The 21,673-nt window shown below is 39.3% G+C and overlaps 1 protein-coding gene across 2 annotated transcripts in view; it reads right to left on the reverse strand.

Moving 5' to 3' along the window:
• Positions 1-21,673, reverse strand: part of SPAG16 (sperm associated antigen 16) — a 420,853-nt gene that overhangs the window by 205,505 nt on the left and 193,675 nt on the right. For both annotated transcript variants that reach the window (XM_030018160.1, XM_041124471.1), the window contains exon 11: positions 6,306-6,449. In XM_030018160.1, the coding sequence (XP_029874020.1) occupies positions 6,306-6,449 (144 nt within the window). The remainder of the gene's footprint in view (positions 1-6,305; positions 6,450-21,673) is intronic.

Here is a 21,673-nt window from a genome sequence, read left to right on the forward strand (position 1 = left end):
ATGGTGTTACCTTAGCGTGACTGTTGACCCAGCCTGGGCAGTGGCTCTAAAGGGATGAGTGGTAACAAAACCCAACACTTTAAAATCACTGACTCCAAACCTTTCTTCCTTCCTTCCTGTTGGCAGATTTTTTGAAGAACCCCAAAAGTGTATGTGAAGGTTTCTAATTAGAAAGAGCCTCCAGTACCATAGTCAAATCACACAACTTAATGTTAAATTACAGCTTACATACAGACAAATACTGCTGTATTTAACTAAACAAACATTAGCTTGTAGCAACATTTTGTAGATCCTGGAATCACAACTTAAGCAGTAACTGTTTGATCTGGAAGTCTCCCTAGTTTCACCAAATAACTACAGCATCAATACTTGAAAGTCAGTACAGTAAACAAAATGGCATAATAGAAAATTCCTGTTTCTTCCCATAGAAATAAATCTAAGACTGGCATTAGGAATTATTAAAGTATGAAGAGGAATATATTTGATGTCAGTAGGAATTTTTAAATTATCCTGTTATTGTGACTAAAGAATCTAGTCACTCAATACACCATTAAATGTTTTTCATTTGCTGAGGCTTCATGGGACATGTACAGTTTCAGTTATTTAAAAAATATTATTTGCAACATGTAAGCAGCCATTTATCTTTAGTGTCAGATTGTCTGTCTGACTCTCTTCATAACCTGTAGGTGTTTCTCACCACACAGTGATATAGGAGAATATTATAATTGGCAAGAAGACTGATGTGGATCGACACATCGGCATCTGCCAGTAATGGGACCCTCCTCACCAGTTCAGTCTGTAGGGGGCCAAGAGCTGTAGAGGTGGGAGACAAAAAAAGCAGCATGCTCCCTGCTTGTAATTCACCTTGATAATCAAAGCACTATGGGCTCTCAAACTACAAAAGCGTGTCCACTGTGAAATTCTGAAATTGTACATGTACCTGCCAAGCTGTCAAGTCTGATTTTTGCTCCTCAGCATTTCCCTCCTCCTCCAAGCACAAGTCCTCTGAGATGCAGCGAGCAATGAGCAGTGTCAGATTCTGCCCGTTACCTCTGAATGACTGATCATGGCTGGCTTGAAATCCGGCCTGCCTCTCCTTTCTGTGAATGTCTTCCCTCCTGAATTTTGCCCCTCTCTCCCATTACTCCTCAGAGGTTTCTCCTACCTCCATTCCTCGATTACTGTTCTGCTGGGCTTTGCAGTCTATTCTTTTTTCACATCGAAACTCATCTCTTGATAGTTTCTTCACAAGTCCAAATGACAACATAATAAAAAAAATTAAAATCATGTAAAAAATAAAATCAGGGACTTACCTGAGCAAGAATTCATTTCAGTTTCTCAGTTATTCTGACTTCAATTGTGCTCAGGAATTTACTTTTTTAAACCCTAGAAGTTTTTGTACGATGAGGAAAACACTTCCACTCTGACAGAGTCTTACTTCCACAATTTCATATTTATCAGTCACTGCTCTTTAAAACTTTGAGAAAATATCACTATCCTGGCCCCTTTCTCTCACTCAGGATTGTCAGCAACATTTTGGACTTAGACTCAAGAGGACACCACAGTGCTCAGTCACCCACAGCACTGCAGATTTTAAGCCTGGAAAATTGCCTGAGCATCCAACTGGATTTTCCAAATTGTCTCCTGTGTTCCCCATCTCGAGCCTTACATTTCCACTAGAGACAGGGCATAGCTACAGTCAAGCGCAGCCTTCACAGCTTTTGGCTGCCAACATAAGTTCAGCAGCGATTTTGTGCTGCTCAGCTTTACACAGTTGGAAGAGACCTTGGTTTTAGACACAGGTGTTTAGAGCTTTTGGCAGACCAATCATTCATAAATGTTTCATTGCTGACTACCCATAACCCCCCAGTCACTCAGGGAGCATCAAAATCACTGCCCTTCCATAGCCTGCTCTGATGTGCTACAGAATTCCCCTAAAAGCTTCTTGTGTGAATTCAAGCGCACCCAGAGTTGCTATTCCCTCCCCAACACATTCAACCATTCTTTGCATCCTGACATGCATCCTCAATATATTTTGCTAATTCCTTCTGCACCCTTCTCTACAAGGTTGTCTTTCTCATCTATCCATGCATAGATTTTCATCAGGGTAACATCACCTCTTTCAGCTTCGAGAGAGACAGTCTAGAGCTGCTTCTGTTCTTTCAGAACATGGGTTGTTCTTTTAGCCCAACACACCATCTTTCTCTTGCATCCACTCACTGGCACCTTCTTCCAGCATATCAAACATTAACTACCTTCATATTCAAGATGCTTGATGCATGAATGTACTTATCCTTCCTCCCCCCCCCCCCCAATTATCGAGGACACAATACCCACCTCCAGTTTTCCAACAGCATCAGAAATTAAAGAAAATCCACACGGTTCAAGGTAACCACTGTGGTATTTTTTGGTGTAATAAAAAAAATTGGTAACAGTTCTGACTTCTTTCCTCAGTAACTGTGAGAGTTGAAATAACAACAGAAAGAATACATGCAATTCCACTTCTGTCTCAGGTGAACAGGACATTACAAAGGAGTTGACAATTTGAAAATTTTCAGTGCAAGTTTTAAATAGCTTTAGGAATCTACAGTTTGTACTTCTTTTCAATTCAGAAATTTATTGTACTCCACAGACTCAAACAATGTTTGCATGAAAAGGGCTACAAACATTTTAGAAGAGTTGACTTGATTAATATTTATGAATATATTAAGGACATTATGTATTATACCAGCACACATGCAGAGCAAGAATACAATATTTTACTGTTCACTGGGATTTTATCGGACATTAACAAACACCTCTGCTATGCTGCAGAGCTTGATTCTTTAGCTACCCAGGAAGGTTAGTAATAAAGATAAATAAATCTAGTACATGCCATGAAATATCTTAGTGTAATTAGAGTACAGTTCTTAAAGGTGCAGCATTAACATCCTCAGCTTATTCTGGAAACTGGCAGAAGATGCAGATTTTTGTCTGCTATTCCAAACATTGGGGCCACCTCGTATCCACAGGTACACTGCACAGCTCTTCTCCAGCTATCCAGATTTTTAACACGAAGCCTGTGTGGATGACTGTGGCAGGAGTCATTCTGACTCCCTCACTCCTTCACACATATAAAAGATAAGTTGGAAAATATTCCTGAATTTTTCCATAGTGACAGGAACTTGCAACCACTAATCATCTGCAAAGTACTACTCAGCCAGACTGGAGTAAAAATAGTGTTTGTTTTTGAAGTTAGACCAGTTGTCACCTCAGCTTCAAAAAGGAAGCACTGTTCTCCTCCCTCCTTCCAGCTGCTGCACTCTGTAGATGACAGGACCTGTTTGAAGTTTTACTTTTATTTAAAAAGCTTAAGGCAAAATTCGACTCTTAGATCTGCAGAGAGCATCACAACAGAGATGTTCTGCTCTCCCCACATGCACAGAGCTAGTCCGCTCCCCTTCATCCGTTGTCCTGGGAGCCACTGCCATGCAGGAAGGACACAAGGGGAACTGAGACCCTTTGTACAGACAGAAGAGCCCTGGGTGCAATACAGAAAATGATACACCACCAGACTCAGGAGCTTCAGCAAACCACATACTCTCACCTTATTCTACTTTGCTCACATGTGAGAGAGATGCGTTTTTACTCAAAAATAACAGTGGAATGAAACACATTGTCAGTGAGGGGGAAAAATGAGACTCCTCCATCCAACAACTCTTCAGAAACTCAGTGGCCTTTGCGCTTAAGACTAAATGGCATCATGATACTTAAGGATATTGTTGTACATCAGTACTGGGAAAGATTCAAATGACAATCCTCATCACTATTATGTATTAGTCAGCGGGCAAGGTCCAGAGCCTACAACATACCTTTACCCTTTTATTGTATATGGGTAAGTTCCTACTACCAACCCACATTCTCTTGGAGAAGCTGAGGATATATAAATCCAACAGCACCTTTAGCTTGAAGATTATAGATCTTCACAGCTACCAATGAGACTTGCAACTTTGTTCTACCACTGTGTAAATAGGGGTAAAGACAACCATGAGAAAGACCCTTGTTCAAGCACTAGTACACTGTGAACATGTAAGAATGAATTTCTGGTATTTTCAGTCATTTGTATGTGCAGAAGCACCAGTTAAATTCCCATCATAGCTCTACATTTGTTTCTTCTCAAATTATTAGTACACTCAATGTCAGTGTGTGGATTATTCTGATGCTGTCCAAAGATGATTTGGAAGTGGACCTGTGTGTGTGACTGTGCATGCACGCGTGTCCTGTGGCTAGACATAGCATATTTCTTAGACCAGAGGTGGAGATTGTTCTAAACCTGATTTTACAGATGGACAGAAAATACATACAGGAGAAATGATCTAACAGAGGACAAAAAGGAAAGACTATAGAAGTGTGGGAGTTTTACCCAAATTTTTGGATCACAATTTAATAGCCTAGTGCCACAAAAATGTTTTTCTTTTCAACTTTTGAATGAACATAATTTTAAATCTTTAAAATGGGAACAAAACTAGAGGCTATCTACATTTGATTCCAGAAATATTCTATGAAGACTTTCCATTTTTATTTGATTGTTTTTACTTCCGGAACACCTGAAGTCCCTACTTAAAAAAAAAAAAAAAGAAAAGAAAAAAAAAGTATGATTAAATGTATTCTGTCACATTATATATATTTTATCCAGTAATGGAAGACAATATTTTAACAGCCCTGCTTTTGAATCACTCCAGAGCATTCAGCAGGAGTCAATTTATACTGCAAGAGAATGATGATGTATCTCAACTCATTTTAATTTCAATAATTGAATGAGAAATAGGAAAGCCTATTGAAAGGACTGTATTCTGGTCAAAGACTAATGAGAAAATAGTTTTGAGTCTCTGAGTCAGCGGGCGTCATGGTAACAATGCATTATCGAAATCTGATTAGCATGCCTAGCAGCTTTATAAATGATAACATGCTCTTCTAATTGTATTTCCCTTTCTTTCCCTGTGATGAGTTTTATATTCATAACAGGTAAGAAGTAAGGCAGCATTCTGTTTATCTGCAAGTTAGACTTAGGGTGTCCAGCACGCTCACAAACTCTGTGCAACCTGTCATTCAGTAACAGAAAAATTTTCCTACCATCTTAAAATAAGAAGCTGAGCCTTGCATTTCTCTTCTTTATTATATGTAATTATTTAAGTCAAATATTATTCTCCCCTTTTAAATATGCAGAATTATTTCTAAGGATATACACATGAAAAAGAGAACATTGTGAAACACAAGCATCTTAAGAAAAAAACCTATATTTCATAGGAGAAAGAGATGCAAGAAAAGAGTAAGTGCATGTTTAATTCATCCCAGAAAGCATGATTCCATGTTCTTGAGGTTTTGAAAAGAGGGAGGGGATTTTCTTGTGTTTAGAGATTGTGTGTGTGTGTGTGTGTGTGTGTGTGTGTGTGTTTGCTAATTCATTACAATGTCAGAAATCAGGAGGAACCATGAAATTAAATAGGATACTTTTCCTTCTCATGAAGGAAAGAGCTAATATTGCTTCATAAAATAAATACAATGAAAATACAAGGTTGGAGGTTTAATAATGCTCTTTTTATAAGTGAACCTCAGGTGACTAGCCTGGCAGACCTTTATTATATTAACAGTAAAGAACTCTATTACAACTGCAGCCTCACAAATCTGATGCAAAAATCAGTTTAACGTATAGAGGTTCAGTCTTAACAAATGGAAATTTTTTTTTTTTTTTTTTTGAGAGAGAGAGAGAATAAAATGCATTCTATTTTTCAACAGAATGACCAAGAAATCTACTTCATGTTCGGCCTATTTCATGACCCTTGTAACCTAAATATTTATTTCTTATTTTCAATGTTCACATTCAGCTTCAAGTATGTATAAAGAGAAAGGAGGAAAGCTCATATTCTTATTCTCTAGGTAAACTCGAATACTCTTAGTCATATAACAAATAATGCCTAATACAAGAAATCAACTTTTCTGTATTATTAATAATGGAACCATGCTTGTTATAGTGCATGAACACAGAGAAAATGAATACAGCGAGACCTAAAAAGCTTATTACTCCTTGTTACGTGCACTGGCATGTGGACAAAGTTTAAGATGTACAAAATACTAAAAGCAATCAATCTTAAGTCAACACACTGAAAGCCAGAGGAACATTTATCTACATGTTTGGAAATTCAGCAGAGAGCGCAGGGTTATACTGAGAATAGAAAGTCATCAAAGCAGGCCAGTGAACAAAGAAAGAGCAAACAAGTACTTCCCAGAAGGGATTAGTGCTAGTTCAGGGGACTGTTTGCACTAACCTTGGATGGAAGCAGCAGCCTGAAAGCCAATCAGTGTGACCTTCGCCTGTCATGATGATGTTCCCATCAGGTAAAGCCCACATTTTCCAGAGATGGTCATTACTGCCAGTGACTACAATGTCTTTTCGGGGATGTAAAGCCAAGCTACAAGAGAAAAGAAAGGCAGATTGTATTCCGTACCAATTCCATTTTACGTGAAATTCATTTAACTCAGCGCAACAGCTACAGAGGACTCTGATGCTGGATGGACTGAACAAGCAGTGATGCTTTCTATGCTCAAGAATTTAAAATGCACCCTATGTAGATGAGTTTCTGTTGCTGCTGAAGAAAACAACAGAACACAACTGACTTTTGTGAAACCAGAATTGTTTTCACACTCTCTTGAAGTTCCAGTTGACTAAAACACTCAAATACGTTTTAAAATACTTTGTTAGATTTTATTCTTACAAACACACAACAGGGTAACATATGAACAAGGCATACCAATGTGAATCACTTTTTTTTCCACACCCAAAATAACTTCAAAAGCATTGGTTTGTCAGCCTGCTGCTGATGGCCAAAGGGAAAAAGGACAAAAGGACTCTCTGCCTTTTTTTTTTTTTTTCCACCACTGTGACCACAGGTCTAAAGTCTCCTACTACTGAGAAATAACTCAAATGGTAATTACAGTCCAGGAGCTACACTCTTTGCCATCACTTTAGCACCTATTCACTGGGACTAGGTCAGAAAATCCATTTCAATTCTATACTCAAAATGCGTTACATGTTTTCATTTTTTATTATGTAGCACACGGGGCTGTAATGGAAATCATACACTTATCACACCCCTATACTGAAAACTTGGTTTATTTTTGATTTGGCAATTGCAGCGCAGCTTAAAATGGATCCAGGGAAGAAAAGAAATCTGTTGGAAAGATAACAAGTAGTGTATTTCGTATGGATTTGGTTATTCGATTTGAATTATTGTAATGCTTTACTATTTGTTGAACATCAGAAAGTATCTAGAAGTTGACTTAAGTCCCAGGAGTAGATTATTTAAATAGATTAAAACTGGAGTTCAGAATCAAAATGCAACAATGGGGAGAAGAATCATAACCCATGTGTGCACCTATTTCAGTTGTGCATCAGAGCCGACAATTTGCAGAGAAAAACGCTTATTAAAACAGAATAAGAGTAGAGACAGATGATGCTAAACAGCCAAATGGGGAAAAAAGAGAGGTTTTAGAAGGCACACTATCATAAAAATCTCTTTTTTAATAGTACCTTTCTCCTGCACTCAAATTATTTCATAAAATTCCTAAACCAGAACCACAGCTTCTACTATTTTGGGAAAAAGAATTCCCTCTACCAAATCCATGCTAAAAACATATTTACGTCAACTAGATTTTCATCAGAAAACACATCTATTCTTGCCTTTTAAGGCACAGCCTAGGAAGATTCCTACAGATTTGTCAGTTGAATTCATCTACTCGACCAAGGAGCCTGGGTTTTACTCATTCTCTAGTTTCTTAGGAAAAAAAAAAAAGTTTCCTATCTTTGCCTAAAGAAGACAAATTTCCTTTGCATTTATAGGGAGAAAAGAGGAGGGAATGATGCTATTTAAATTCTCTAGAGATACACAGAGAGCAATCGTATCACTTAGATTGGCCACAACAGATATCTAGAAGAGCAAGGAGGGAATAGAGATAAAAGGAGAGCATTAAAGGCTGAAAGAAGGCACGCCAGTGGCCTGCAAATTACAGGATGAGAACAACTGTCCCAGAATCCCTCTACTATCAGAGACCTCTGACACACCAAAAATCCCATTGCCATTTTCTGCAGCATGCATAGGCACGTAGCATTGTTATTCTGGGGACTGCTAAAAAGGAGAGCGGCTTCACAGAAAAATGAGTGGGCTAATAACTATAAAGATAAATCCATCAGGGCTGCTACACACACACTCTTCTCTCAGCCTCTAAAACAGAGGACCTTCCCCTCCAGCATGCACCTGGCCACGAACGGCACAGAAGTGAGACCAGGGCAGGAATACCTGTTACTTGCTAGAAACAAGGTCCTAAACCCTGCTGGATGTAGCAAGGGAATGGCAAGGGAAAAAGAAACCCATAGTAGCGGATTCAAGAAAACTAGAGGGGGAGAAGAGGATGCCCGCTGCAAAACCACTGACAGCACGTGCTCCTGCAGGAAGCTTAATCACTGATTCAGGCATGTCTATGATGCAGTTAAAAGACTGGATTTTTCTGTTTTGGGAACAACCTTATCATTGTGTTATTCGGGGAAAACAAACAAACAGTGTCATGTGGACACAGCTTACATTATTCTCTTAATCTATTTCAGACACTTCAGATACCCTCCAGTTTTTCCCTCCAGATATTTCTGCTATTAGTTGAGTGCATGCCTGTTATGAAGTCTTTCCATCAGTTCTCTCTCCTACATTCTTCCTAAATATCTGCCTTCTCAGTTCCCAAGATATGTTACACAGTCTAACTTAAATCACCTTCAGGCCACCTTTCACTCAAAGTAAAGTTTATCTACTGTCCTCCTCCAGGTCCTGACTCGCTTTCTGAACAGTCCTTGCCCACTGGCTTGGCCACAGCTGCCTACGGATGCGAGCTGCATCGTCATTCGTCCTGCCTCAGCTCCCAGGAACGTTTTTCCTGTCCTTAAACCTCCCAAGACACTTCCAGGCCAACTTTGGAAATGTCCAAACTTCTTCAGTGACTAGATGTTCCTAAAGAGCTTTGAGACAATCCATAAAGTGGATTTCATATGGAAGAAAATATCTTGCTATCAGTATGAAGCCTGCAAGTTTATTTTTCACGGGCTTTTCTTTTAATTGCAGAGCTCTTGTAAAATGCTGCTCCTGTCCAATGGTTTTTTTTCTCCATGTCATTTTTACAGGCACACAGTGAACACTATCTAATTAACAGCAAATTTGTGACATAACCACTGTTGAGCGGCTTCTGAGAAAGGGAAGCCCATTCATCCAAAAGGCGTTCTATATGCAACATTAATTAGGCACCCTTGTCTTCATTTCTGGCAATCCAGCATTGTATAGATTTTCGCTTCATTTCTGTTCACAGGGTCTAATTATTTCCAGCACTGGGTAGATTGGAATAGAAATCAATAATGGAACATGTGTGATAGGAACATTAGTTTTTTCTTCTCCTCCTCCTCCTCCTCTGGGATAGAAGCAGGATCAAAGGAGACTTGGCCAAGAAAAAAAAACAAAAACCAACCAAACAAAATACCCTCTCAGAGATTTGCCGCTGTTGAGCATATAAATACCCATGTTTACACAACTCATTCTGGCATTATAAGACATTCTCATCTCTTCAGCACTTGCCACGGTAGATATATAGTGCTCCCAGTAATTTGCTTTCAAAACAATCATCGATTATTTTAATTTATTTTGACTGAACCATAAATAAAAATATGATATCTTCAGATGCAAAATACTTTCAGTCTCAGCATGTACTACATTTGATTATTTCACATGTATAAAATCAACCTTCAGGCTAAAAAGTGTTAAATCCAAAGCTGTCTGTGTAACCTTAACTGTGTATTCATTTAATGCTAACACTAACTACATTGCACGGAGGCACAGGAGATTTCAGTTAGATGTGAAGGAAAACTTTCTGGCAATAAGCTTTCTGAAACACTGGAACCATAGCCATCTGCCATTATTAGCCTGTTCTTCAAGCTCTCAGCACACCTATCACATTACCTAGGTAGATTACCTCCATCATGGTTAGAACAGACTGGTTCAAGTCTTGAGGTTCTTTCAAGTTCTAAGGTAGCAATGTTCCTACATGATCCCCGGTTCATTCGATGCACAAAACAGACAGTGCTTATACGTGAAGGGCAATTACAAAACAACAAAAGCACCACCTCAAACTTCTAAGGCATAACAGCAGTTAAACCCAATTGCATGGATGCAGGACAGTAAGGCATACAACCCCCCCTATATTTTAAAACAATTTTAGTGGCTAAGATATCTCACAAAATCACCACAAATTCAGCCTTTTTTACTAACTTCCTACACATCTCAGGAGATTGCAGGAACAGGAGGAGTCCAGAAATAAAAACCTAACCTAAATAGTCTCAAAATTAGGCAATCTGAGAATGAAGAATGCAAAATTAATGACCAACTCGAAGTACTTTTTAAAGTGATTTAGCCAGCCTTGACCAATTGCTCTGTGGCAGAAATAAGGACAAAAATCCACTTTTCTGTGGTTTCACATATAGGAGTTGTACTGAAAAGTATGTTCTCAATATAGACAGCATTTAGCTGCCAAATTCTAATACAGCATTGTACTGAATATCACTTGCAACACGCAATTTTAGAACTTCACAATTTGATCAAATTTATTTGCATTCCCGGATACTGGCAAAGAGGATTGTTGTTAATGCCAGTTGCTGCTTTCGGACCAGAAAGCTCTTCTGCTGCATTTCTTGCTTCAAAATTTGAGAGCAGCAGAGTTCCTCCAAGATTAAAAACGAACACACACATTTTTCTTGGTCACAGAAACATTTTACCTCACATTTTCTTACATAAAAATTTAGCCTTACTCACGATACCCAGCACAGAAAATTTCAGTCTGAGCAGTTACATTTGGGTGAAGTTATAAAGGCCTGAAAAACTCAGGTTTATAACAGAAAAAGTTGGGGAATTGCAGGTATTTCTTCCTCTACCATCAGGTTCTCTAGGTGTGTTGGAATGGAAGAGCAGAGCAGGTTTTGAAGGCAAGGACATAACATGCACTGAATTCTAGAGGATGGCTACTGATTATGGCCTCAAACAAGAACAACAAATACATGCCTAAACATGAGGACATCAACAGCCCTGCTGAAATCAGTGATATTGTTCACACAGATATACTTAATTATATTGCTGGACTGTGCCCTAAAAATCTAAAGAATTTGTAAAAGCTGAAATACTATTCCAGTCCCAATTTTGCTGGTCACTAGCCAGCCGCGCTGAGACCCAAGACAAGTTAACCAAACCATTAGAAACTGTTTCTGTAGCAATGGATGGGCAGATTGCACGTCCTAACCTCATTTTCTGACCTCCTGTGTTTGCAACAGCTTTTGAGGCAATACACCCACCATCATCCAGTTAGGTCCCAGGTGCGGCTACTACATGTGGAGGATCAGCACTGCTTCCTCAACTCTGCAACCACACTCCGAGGATCTAATTATAATCAAGGTCAATCTCTAAAATTATGACAGGTAAAGAGGTAGAAGACCACACAAAAAAATTCAGATCGTTAGAAAGGCCAATTATTGTGGATGTTATCTACCTTGACTTCAGCAAGGCCTTTGACACTGTCTCTCATGGCATACTCCTTGAGAAGCTGGCATCTCATGGCTTGGACAAGTGTACTCTTTGCTGGGTGAAAAACTGGCTGGATGGACGAGCCCAGAGGGTTGTGGTGAATGGGGTGAAATCCAGTTGGCGGCGGGTCACAAGTGGTGTTCCTCATGGCTCAGTACTGGGGCCAGTTCTGTTTAATATCTTTATCAATGATCTGGATGAGGGGATGGAGTGTACCCTCAGCAAGTTTGCAGACGACACCAAGTTGGGAGGGAGTGTTGATCTGCTTGAGGCTCTACAGAGAGATCTGGACAGGCTGGATCGATGGGCTGAGGCCAATCGTATGAAGTTCAACAAGGCCAAGTGCCGGGTCCTGCACTTCGATCACAACAACCCCATGCAGCGCTACAGGCTTGGGGAAGAGTGGCTGGAAAGCTGCCTGGCAGAGAAAGACCTGGGCGTGCTGGTTGACAGCCGGCTGAATATGAGCCAGCGGTGTGCCCAGGTGGCCAAGAAGGCCAACGGCATCCTGGCCTGTATCAGAAATAGTGTGGCCAGCAGGAGCAGGGAAGCGATTGTCCCCCCTGTACTCGGCACTGGTGAGGCTGCACCTCGAGTACTGTGTTCAGTTTTGGGCCCCTCGCTACAGGAAAGACATTGAGGTGCTGGAGCGTGTCCAGAGAAGGGCAGCCAAGTTGGTGAGGGGCCTGGAGCACAAGTCTTATAAGGAGCGGCTGAGGGAGCTGGGGTTGTTTAGTCGAGAGAAGAGGAGGCTGAGGGGAGACCTTATCGCTCTCTACAACTGCCTGAAAGGGGGTTGTAGTGAGGTGGGTGCTGGTCTCTTCTGTCAGGTGGCTGGAGCTAGGACGAGAGGAAATGGCCTCAAGTTGAGGTAAGGGAGATTTAGGTTAGATATTAGGAAAAATTTCTTTACTGAGAGGGTTGTCACACATTGGAATAGGCTGCCCAGGGAAGTGGTTGAGTCACCATCCCTGGAGGTATTCGAAAAGCGCATAGATGGGGTACTCCATAACATGGTTTAGTGGGCATGGATGATGGCTGGACTCGATGATCTTGAAGGTCTTTTCCAATCTAAATGATTCTATGATTCTACTACCTCACGATGGACTGAAAGGCGATAGCTGTCAGTCATGAAAATCCCTTCACTTTATGAGCAGAAAGGGAGCAACATGCAGTGAAAACATGCAGTGAATCCCTTTGCGACACCTTTTGGCATATCTCTTATTTTGCTCCTTATCTACGTAATGGCAGTGCGTTGGGGACGACAATGAGAAAAAACAACAGCAAACAGAAGCATTTCGTCCAGCGTGTAAATGAGGAGATGCTGGCAGCAGCGGGGGCTGCAGCGTCGGCTTCTGTGAGGAGAGGTGGGGGCTGCCCCGCGCCAGGCACAGCCCGATCCAGCCAGTTCACGCCGGGTCCACAAGGACCCACCATGGGATATGGCAGAGCCCATCAGCAACACTGGTGGCACCTCTGGGAAAACGTGTTAAAGAAGGGGCAGAAAATGCTGGACAGAGAGAGGAGGAGGGAACAAAAACAGTGAGAAACACCGAGGTCAGAGAAGCAGTAGCTCCATGGCGCTGGAGCACGTTATTGCCTGCAGACAGCCCATGCTGGAGCACATTTTCCTGACAGGAATTCAGGCCCACGGAGAGCCCACGCCATTGCAGACTTTTCCTGAAGGTCTGCGGCCATGTGGAGACCCCACATCGGAGCAGGGGAAAAGTGTCAGGGGGAAGGAGCAGCAGACAGAAACCGTTGCGTACTGGCTATACCTCCCTGCCCCTCATGGAAGTGTCGAGGGGACTGCAGTGAAGGAGCGAAGCGGAGCTGGGCAGCGAGCGAGGGGAAGGGAAGGTGCTGCTTTCATGTTTGCCTTTGTTTCTCACTAGCCGAATCTATTTTAATTGGCAATAAGTGAAATTAATTTTCCCCAGGTCAAGTCTGTTTTGCCCACGATAGTAATTGGTCTTTATCCCGAGCCATGCACTTTCTCAGCCTATTTTCTCCTCCTGCCCTGCTGAGGAGGGGGAATGAGCAAGCGGCTGGGTGGGCCTTTGGCCCTCAGCCAAGATTAACCCACCAATAAATTAAAACCAAAAGCATCACAAAAGCCTAATCAATCATTTTGCCTGCTACAACTTATCCTAATATGTTTTCTTTGAACAACATCTCTCTAATATAGTTATTTCTACCACCTTTTTATCTTGGCTTGAGTTATCCAGTCTCACCTGCCGGCATGCTTCAGCAATAATTATAACCCTGACATTTAATCCAGGGTTTTATTATGCAAAGGTAGCATAACTGAAAAGCTTCGCATTCCTGTTTGAGGTCTTAAAATTTATCTGTTCATGACAAAATGGAAGAGGGAAAAATGCCTTCAAAAGAGAAAATAAGAGCTAAAACAAACAAAAAAAGGATAAAGCAAAAAAACCACAAAAAGAACATAAGTAGGGGAAAATACTCATAGCACAAAGCTCATATCTTTTGTTTCATTTATGTAAATGCCCGTCTGGAAGTCAGTGATAGACCTCACTCACAGCAATGCTTAAAAATCTCTATCCTGCCTAGTGAAACTTCTGGCTGCTTCCCAAGCTCCTATGATTCAGGATTTGGGGTGGGGTGGGGTGGGGGGGGAAACTTGCTAGGATCTCAACATACCTAAAGTTAACCTTCTAGACTGCCCAGCAGATCTTTGTACACCTTAGAAAATAATGACAAAATAGTCTTCCAGAAACTTAAACCTGTATCTCTAAAAGGCCAAAAGACTTCATAATTTACAGTGCTAGCTTATGCACTTATTCTATTCACCAGGCACACAAAATCTTCAATCTTAGCTGTATAGCAATAGCAAACATATTTATTCTTGTGAAGTGGAATAAATTCACACACTTTCTAACTTGCCAAAACCAGCTGTCCTCTCAACAAAAAACAACTTCAGAAAGTGAACACTCCGTACAATGTATGATGCCCCCACAAATAGTTGTACTAAACATGTCGTTATAACTCACAGATATAGACACAGTTGTAGTGATAAATTAATAAAGTCCATTTTGTGATGCTCTGTCTTTGATCACTTTCTGTTTATCAATTCTGTGTGCAATTATCAAAACGCATTAATTTGTATTAGCTGAGTGTTGTAACCTATCTAGGTTTTATCGCATTAGATCTGATTATGTACATGCTGGGCCAGTCTAAAATAATTTTCTTCTTAACAACAAAGTTTGGCCCCACATCATATCTTAGAAAAATTCAAAACTATCCTGTTGATCTGCACGTGTTTTATTTAGGTCTTAGTCCTTTGAAGATATATGCACATTCCTGAATTACGCACTGCCAGGAGTCCTGATGATTTCACAGCATATTAACTTAAAAACATACATAATCCTTTTCAAGATAGAGTCCTTAATCAGATCAGAAAAAGAGGATTTTTCTAGAACCTATATAACAACATGCAAATTGTTTATGTCGTTATAGTCTTGTGTACTGTGAACCTCTGCAACCTAATGTTAAGCTTTTTATCTAGAATGCTTGTAAATAACAACTGGCATGCATCTAAATCACTTCTTAGAGAATCTTTACTTATTCATTCCTTCGTTTTGCTTACAAGGTTGTTGATAATTACTGCTGGCCAAAAAAAAAAGAAAAAAAATCACTTAGCCTACAATGTCAGCTATTACACATTACAGAAACAGTGCAATTCTAACCTGCCTTAAACCAAAGCAGCAGGCAACTAACAGATCTCCACGTTACTCCATAGACCAAGGCAGTGTTTATTTTCAGTCTGCAGAATCTACGGGTTTTTTGGTTTGGGTTTTGTTTGTTTGTTTATTTAATTTAAATTGTCATATAGTTTAGATGATGACAAAGCTGTGAACAGAACAGTAGACAGATCAAATAGTTTGCAGTATCTTTTGTAAGACTGAGGGTGCTTTAAAAAACCCAATTAACTCAGAAGTCATTCCCTGTGATTCCAGTAGCTCACAAGCTCTCATTTAATATATATCTGAATCAATTTTTCAAGCTTAGTCAACTTACTAGGTACCCAGCATAGTTTAAGGAGAAGTAATTAAGCTGAAAGGAAAAAGAGAGAATGAAAGTAGCAACAAACAAGTAGATGCAATTAAAATGTTAAAACATTGACATCCCTTCCTGATATGTCCCCTCTGGAGTGAAAGCTGTACTTCCTTGCCTGAAATGATTTATACCATGATTCATACTGCCCATCACCATGTAACTAATCTTTTACTATCACTTCCTTTATGAAATATGCTACATCACTTTCTTTTAGGGAAAGGCAGTCCCATATGAGTATTACATTATAGCATTCAAAATAGTATTGAAACAGGATTAACTTAGATCTGCACAGTCGAAGCCATTTCTGAAAGAGATCGCAGCTCACAGGACAACCCTCCAGAGCAGCAGGGAAGAGGCTATAGATACCCAGGGTTAGACCACGTGCAAACCTTGGCAAAGGAACGTGCCATATATTTTTACACTGCACCCGTGGTTGTGAACCGCTTCACAGGCAGAGAAGCAGAGAAAGGCAATGTAGGCAAACTTGCATAAAACTTTCCCTATTCAACACATAATCGTAGCCTATTTTTTTGATCCGTGCATTAGGTACTTGTTGGGTACTGAGATAATAGCTTATCCTCCTTCGTAATGAAAGACAAACTGCTTTTTTAAAAGGCAATTTTAGCTTGACCAACTTGAAAAGATGCAGATCGCTTTCGCAAAAGCTTCTACCTGTGGCCTGGTTTGAATTAGTTTTCATCATTACTGTTAGCAATTCCCAGTCTTCTGTTGCATGGCAGCTTTTTCACAGATGATTAGGAGCAGTGTTGTGGTATATAAGAGTTTGGAACAAAAACTACTTGAAACTCACCAGTTGGTAAATTCTGTTAAATTATCAAGGTTGATAAAAGAAAATATTTAAAAATATAATTTGCAATTAGAGCATCAAACTGTCAACTCACATTTCTAAATTAATAAGAAACCAAAGCATTAACTTTTCAAGGTCAGTTTGCCTCCTGTGTTTCTTTCTCACTTTTGAAAGCAGGGAAGGGTATTATGTTCTGTGCTCTATTTCAGTACTGTAATGCTGAAGAATGTTTCCATCAACAGAATTAATGGAAACTCTTGTGGGAAGAAAGTTACATAAATAAATAGTTTCTTCACAGTTAGGACTAAGAGGCAAAGTTGATACCTATGAATCATGTTCTTCCTCTGATGATCTTCGTAACCGGACATATATGTATGAGAGAGAAACGGATTTTAGGTTCAGAAAGGATCATGGTAATTCTCTAGTCCCATGATCCCTAAGCTGTAGGCTGCAGAACGTGGCTGGCCTGCAAAGCTCTGCTGAGTAGCTTGTCTGCTCCAAAGGCTCTGCAATTTTCCCCACTGCTGTTCAACTTTTCCATGATGTTTCAAGAGAAAAGTTTTTCGTGCTATGTGTTCTACTGTCATCTCCTGCACAGAATTACAGAAACACATGCTGAAAGGCATCATCTAGTCCACCTTGTGGTAAGGAAGGATTGTGTGGACTCATGCAACATAGATCTGTATAACTGTTCCTTGAAAAGGAGGTTCTACAACACCTCTAGGTGTTTTTTCCTGGGGTTCATACTTCAAAAAGCATTTTATAAAACACATCCCTCACCACTCTAAATGCAAATTACTGAGATATCCCTTAATTCTTCTCTCAGGAATATGGAGAACAATTTCTCTCTACCTTTTGTATTCAAATCTTTATATATCAGATGGTTGTTACTAACATTGTCTTAAAATTAGACGAACTCAATTCTCTAACTGATGCAGTTTTCTAAACTTTTTTAAAAGTCATGACCAAACATGGATACAATATCTCAACTCAGACCTCACTAGCCCTAATTTGGAATAATTACCCAACATTATAGACACCACATCCCCCTTCACACATTCCAGAATTACATTTCCTTAAGTTTCCAACAGCAATGCATTGTAGACTTTGTTACACATTTTTTCTCTTGACAGGTATTCCCTATCTTGTATTTGTGTATCTGAATTCTTTTTTGCTAAATATATCGTATGGCACTTCACTTTATTGAATTTCATCTTGCTGATTTCAGACCATCTCTCCAATTTGCCAGGTTTATTTTGAATTCTGATCTGATACAGAAAGGTATTTGCAACTCCTCACAGCTTGGTGTCATCTGCATATTTTATAAGCTATTCTGTATTCCATCACCCTCACTGCTAATGAAAATGCTGAACAGAACTGATTTCCTAAGCAAATTCTCAAACTGAAACACAGGCTGTGGAGTTCAACTAAGAGAGTCCTGCACCCAATCCATTACATTGGTTTGTACTAAAACTTACACTTTAGAAAGGCATACAATACATGTTTTAAAACCTTAACTGCAAGAAAAGCCACCATTTGCTCTGCTAAATTGTTGAGATAGTTAATTATCCTCTTTTTTCTTTTCTTTATTTTTTCTAGAATTTCACTTTAAAATCAGGCCAGCTTCACTCTCCAGCTGCATATTATACTCTGTTTACTGTATCAGAGAGAGAATACCCATAGAAAAGATTGACTTATAGAATTATAGACTTACTGACTGATACATTCTACCATATCATCCCTTAAAACTTCTATGGATTAATCTTCACAGACAGTATTAACTGAGGTTAAGAATTCCTGAAATGTTTTGTGAGACTTGAACAAAGTAATGCTGTTTTAGGAGAATCAAGTCATATTTTTTGTTTGCAGTTACTGGCTCTGCTATGGAATTATGTACAATCACTTGCAGAAAAATATTACCCTACTGGGCAAAGCTAAGCCCTTTAAGACCATGTAATTTCTAGAATATTTGTTATGCAATATTTGGCATATTGGACAAATTCTCTGCCCCCCCCCCCCCCCCCCTTTGCTGTCCATAGGCATTAGGGGGAAGAAAGCAGAAAGCAAAGCTCTTCAATACTGGAAAACAACATCAGAGAGACCCAGATCCACATTTCTTTATGAAAACTAGAAATACGTCTCAGGATTCCCTTTCAACTTCCAGCATGTGCAGCAAAAAAGAACTTGGGATAGAAGAAATAAGAGACTTACTCATTCTGGAACACACATACACACACACAAAAAGCTGAAGACATATTCCAAGTGCTGTTAGCTAGAGATTAAAAAAAAAAAAAAAAAAAAAAAAACAAAACCAACAAAAAACCCCCACCAAAACACAAAACAAAACCTTTATCTGCTTTACAGCACTTGTGACATTTATCCAGACCTATAAAGCACAGACAATGGGCCAAATTGTCTGATTGCTTAAATACCTACAGTTCTTCAGTGTAATACGTACCTGCAAAAATGGAATGGAATATACGCATTCCATTTAAGAGGTCAGGATTCAAGTAACATTTTGGTGACCAGAATGTAATACACAAAAGGCAACCATGATCAAGTCTACTGTGATGCCTGGACATGCCATGCTGCCCTCCCTGGCATAGGAAAGTGTATGGCTGCTTTCCCACCTTTCTCCCAGACAAATTCCATTTATACCATTATCGTCTTAATATTATACTACTGAATGCAACGTTTACATTTTGACAAGACTCCGAAAACATTTCTTGTAACATTCACCGCACACAGAATAATAATCTTCATGGTTGAATCTCCCAATTGCCACCTATTTCTCTACACCCTCCTAGACTCAAAAATTATAACAGACCCTGTAAATTCTTAAGTAAGGTGGTTCTAGCCTTTATCAAGCATAAAGATGCATTAAAGAAGATTGACATAAGTGTTTGAAATAATATGAACATATACATATTAAAAATTACTGCTGGTAAGCATGAGTCTCTCTGATACATATGGGAGCCTTATAGTCAAGTTACAGGAGTTACCTATCTGAAAGGCGTTATCTCAAACTTGTCTTCATGCTGTTAAATATGTGATGCTTTTCAAGACTTACTGACATCTACAAAACAAACCTCTGAAGTCTCAGAGTCATACAGAATACAAATTTTCAATTCAAAGCTTATTCAGAATAAAATGCCTTTTCCTAAGTCACATCCAAATGAAAATGACGGGATTCCAGATTTCAATTTTTCACCTTTCTTAGCATTCTTACCATCTGCTACCGTTTACAGACCCCAGCTGTATGTTCAGAAGGGGTTCTAAATCTTATGATGGTCCTAACAACCTAAATCTTCTGCCGTGCATTGGAGTTAGCCTATTAACTAGCTGGCTACCATTAATCTCCTTGAACACAGTATCATACAGTATCAAAAAGACTTTCTAACTCTCCACGTAGCCATTTTATTAGCTGTTGTTGACTGTGGTAAACATCCAAAAGCCAGACTCCTGCAAAGACAGTGCTTACATAAACTGTGCTGGAAGGGTAAAAACTTACACACAACTCAAACGATTTTCAACAACTGCAAATTTACAGCAATACTAACCTCAAGGGTTGGCATTTGTCCTGCTTCCAAATGACTTTTGAGTCACTTCAAACTGGGCTATAATGAAGGATAAAGATCAATCTCAAAAGACCACTGCTGCTTTCTTCAATGCTCACTAATGACAAGTAACGAATATGTACTTTTAAAGTACACTACACAGCCCTGCTTCTGGAACAGGAAAAGGAGGGAGAAAGCTACCTGTCGTAGTCTGTAAGACTCTTAAGTCATCACTCCAGTGGAAAGTAACACAGAGTCCGTTTATAGAAAGATGTACTGTTGTCTAAGTGTTTGGTATCCTATGTCTGAGTCTTAAAAGAGCTAAAAACATCTTGGTTTCATTTTGGGGCCACCATTTGGTGTCCTGCAGCATGTGCATCACATACCTGTTTATGAAAAAGAAAAAAACCCAGAGTCCTAAACTTTGGTTCGCAGAGAGCTAAGGACCTCTGAGTATGTAACCAAATGCTACAAAAAAAACCAACAGCAACTTTTCTAAAGTCTTTTTTTTTTTTTTTTTTTTAAACACATGCAAATATTAGTATATCATTAAGGTGCCAGAGGACTATAAATGAGGAGAGAGGTTTCTGCTTATTTTGGACATGAAAGACTAGATTTATAGGAAATGTTATTCTTATGCCATCTATTCTGTAAAAAAATAATGATGTCTTTAAGAAAAAGATGGATGAACTAGGGCACTGCAGCTTGCACAAGTCATTCAGAAAATCTTGTGTATACAGTTGCAAGATTTGCTTCTCATGAAGCAAAGGTACAAAGCATAACCTCAAAGAAGAGTTTCCTTTTGAGGGTAAGCATATCTGCATTGCTGCATATTTTTACCAAGACACTGGCTCTTTAGTGAACAGAACCTGGCATGCCACATATGAAAGGTTGCCAACAGCTGCTTTAGAGAATCCTTCTGGATGAAATGTTAAGATACTCATCGATTGCCCGTTCAATCATTGCTGAGTCTGTATATTTTTCAGCAGTACCTATATGCGTGACATCTGTATATTGTCTCCAGAAAGACCATGCTAGGTTGTTTTTTTTTAAAGTACAAACAGCAGTTCCTCTAAACTCAAAATACTGGAATATTCGGTACCACTAAAAAGAATCCCTTTGTACTAACTAAAAACCAGCAACCTAAAAGCCAATTCTTGATCAGCTTTACAAAATAGCTGATCAAGTATAGTATGTATTAGGTCTATCACACATTCTAATTTTAACATCTGCATAATACCATTTACATTTGATCAATATATACTGCAGACTGACCCCGCCCCATCACGCCTATTGCAAGCTCAGTATTATTGTAAATTTAAGAATTGGTAGGAAGTAGAGTGCGCAACAGAACTCTATATTTGTCATAGGAAAAAAAAAAATCATCGATACAGTAATTGTAGAAGTACGAAATGCAGTTTAAAGACCAATGCTGGTATTTTTTTTTATTCCACATAGCAGGAAAACTAATGAGGCACATCTTAGATTAGTTTAGTGTAATACTAAAAGCACTAAATAACACTTCCTATATAAGTACTTTAAAGTAGATTGCTTAAAGTAAAAACAACACAAAAGATTCCGCTCTAATG

The sequence above is a fragment of the Aquila chrysaetos genome, chromosome 6, assembly GCF_900496995.4.
Source record: "Aquila chrysaetos chrysaetos chromosome 6, bAquChr1.4, whole genome shotgun sequence".
NCBI classification, from domain to species: Eukaryota; Metazoa; Chordata; class Aves; order Accipitriformes; family Accipitridae; genus Aquila; species Aquila chrysaetos.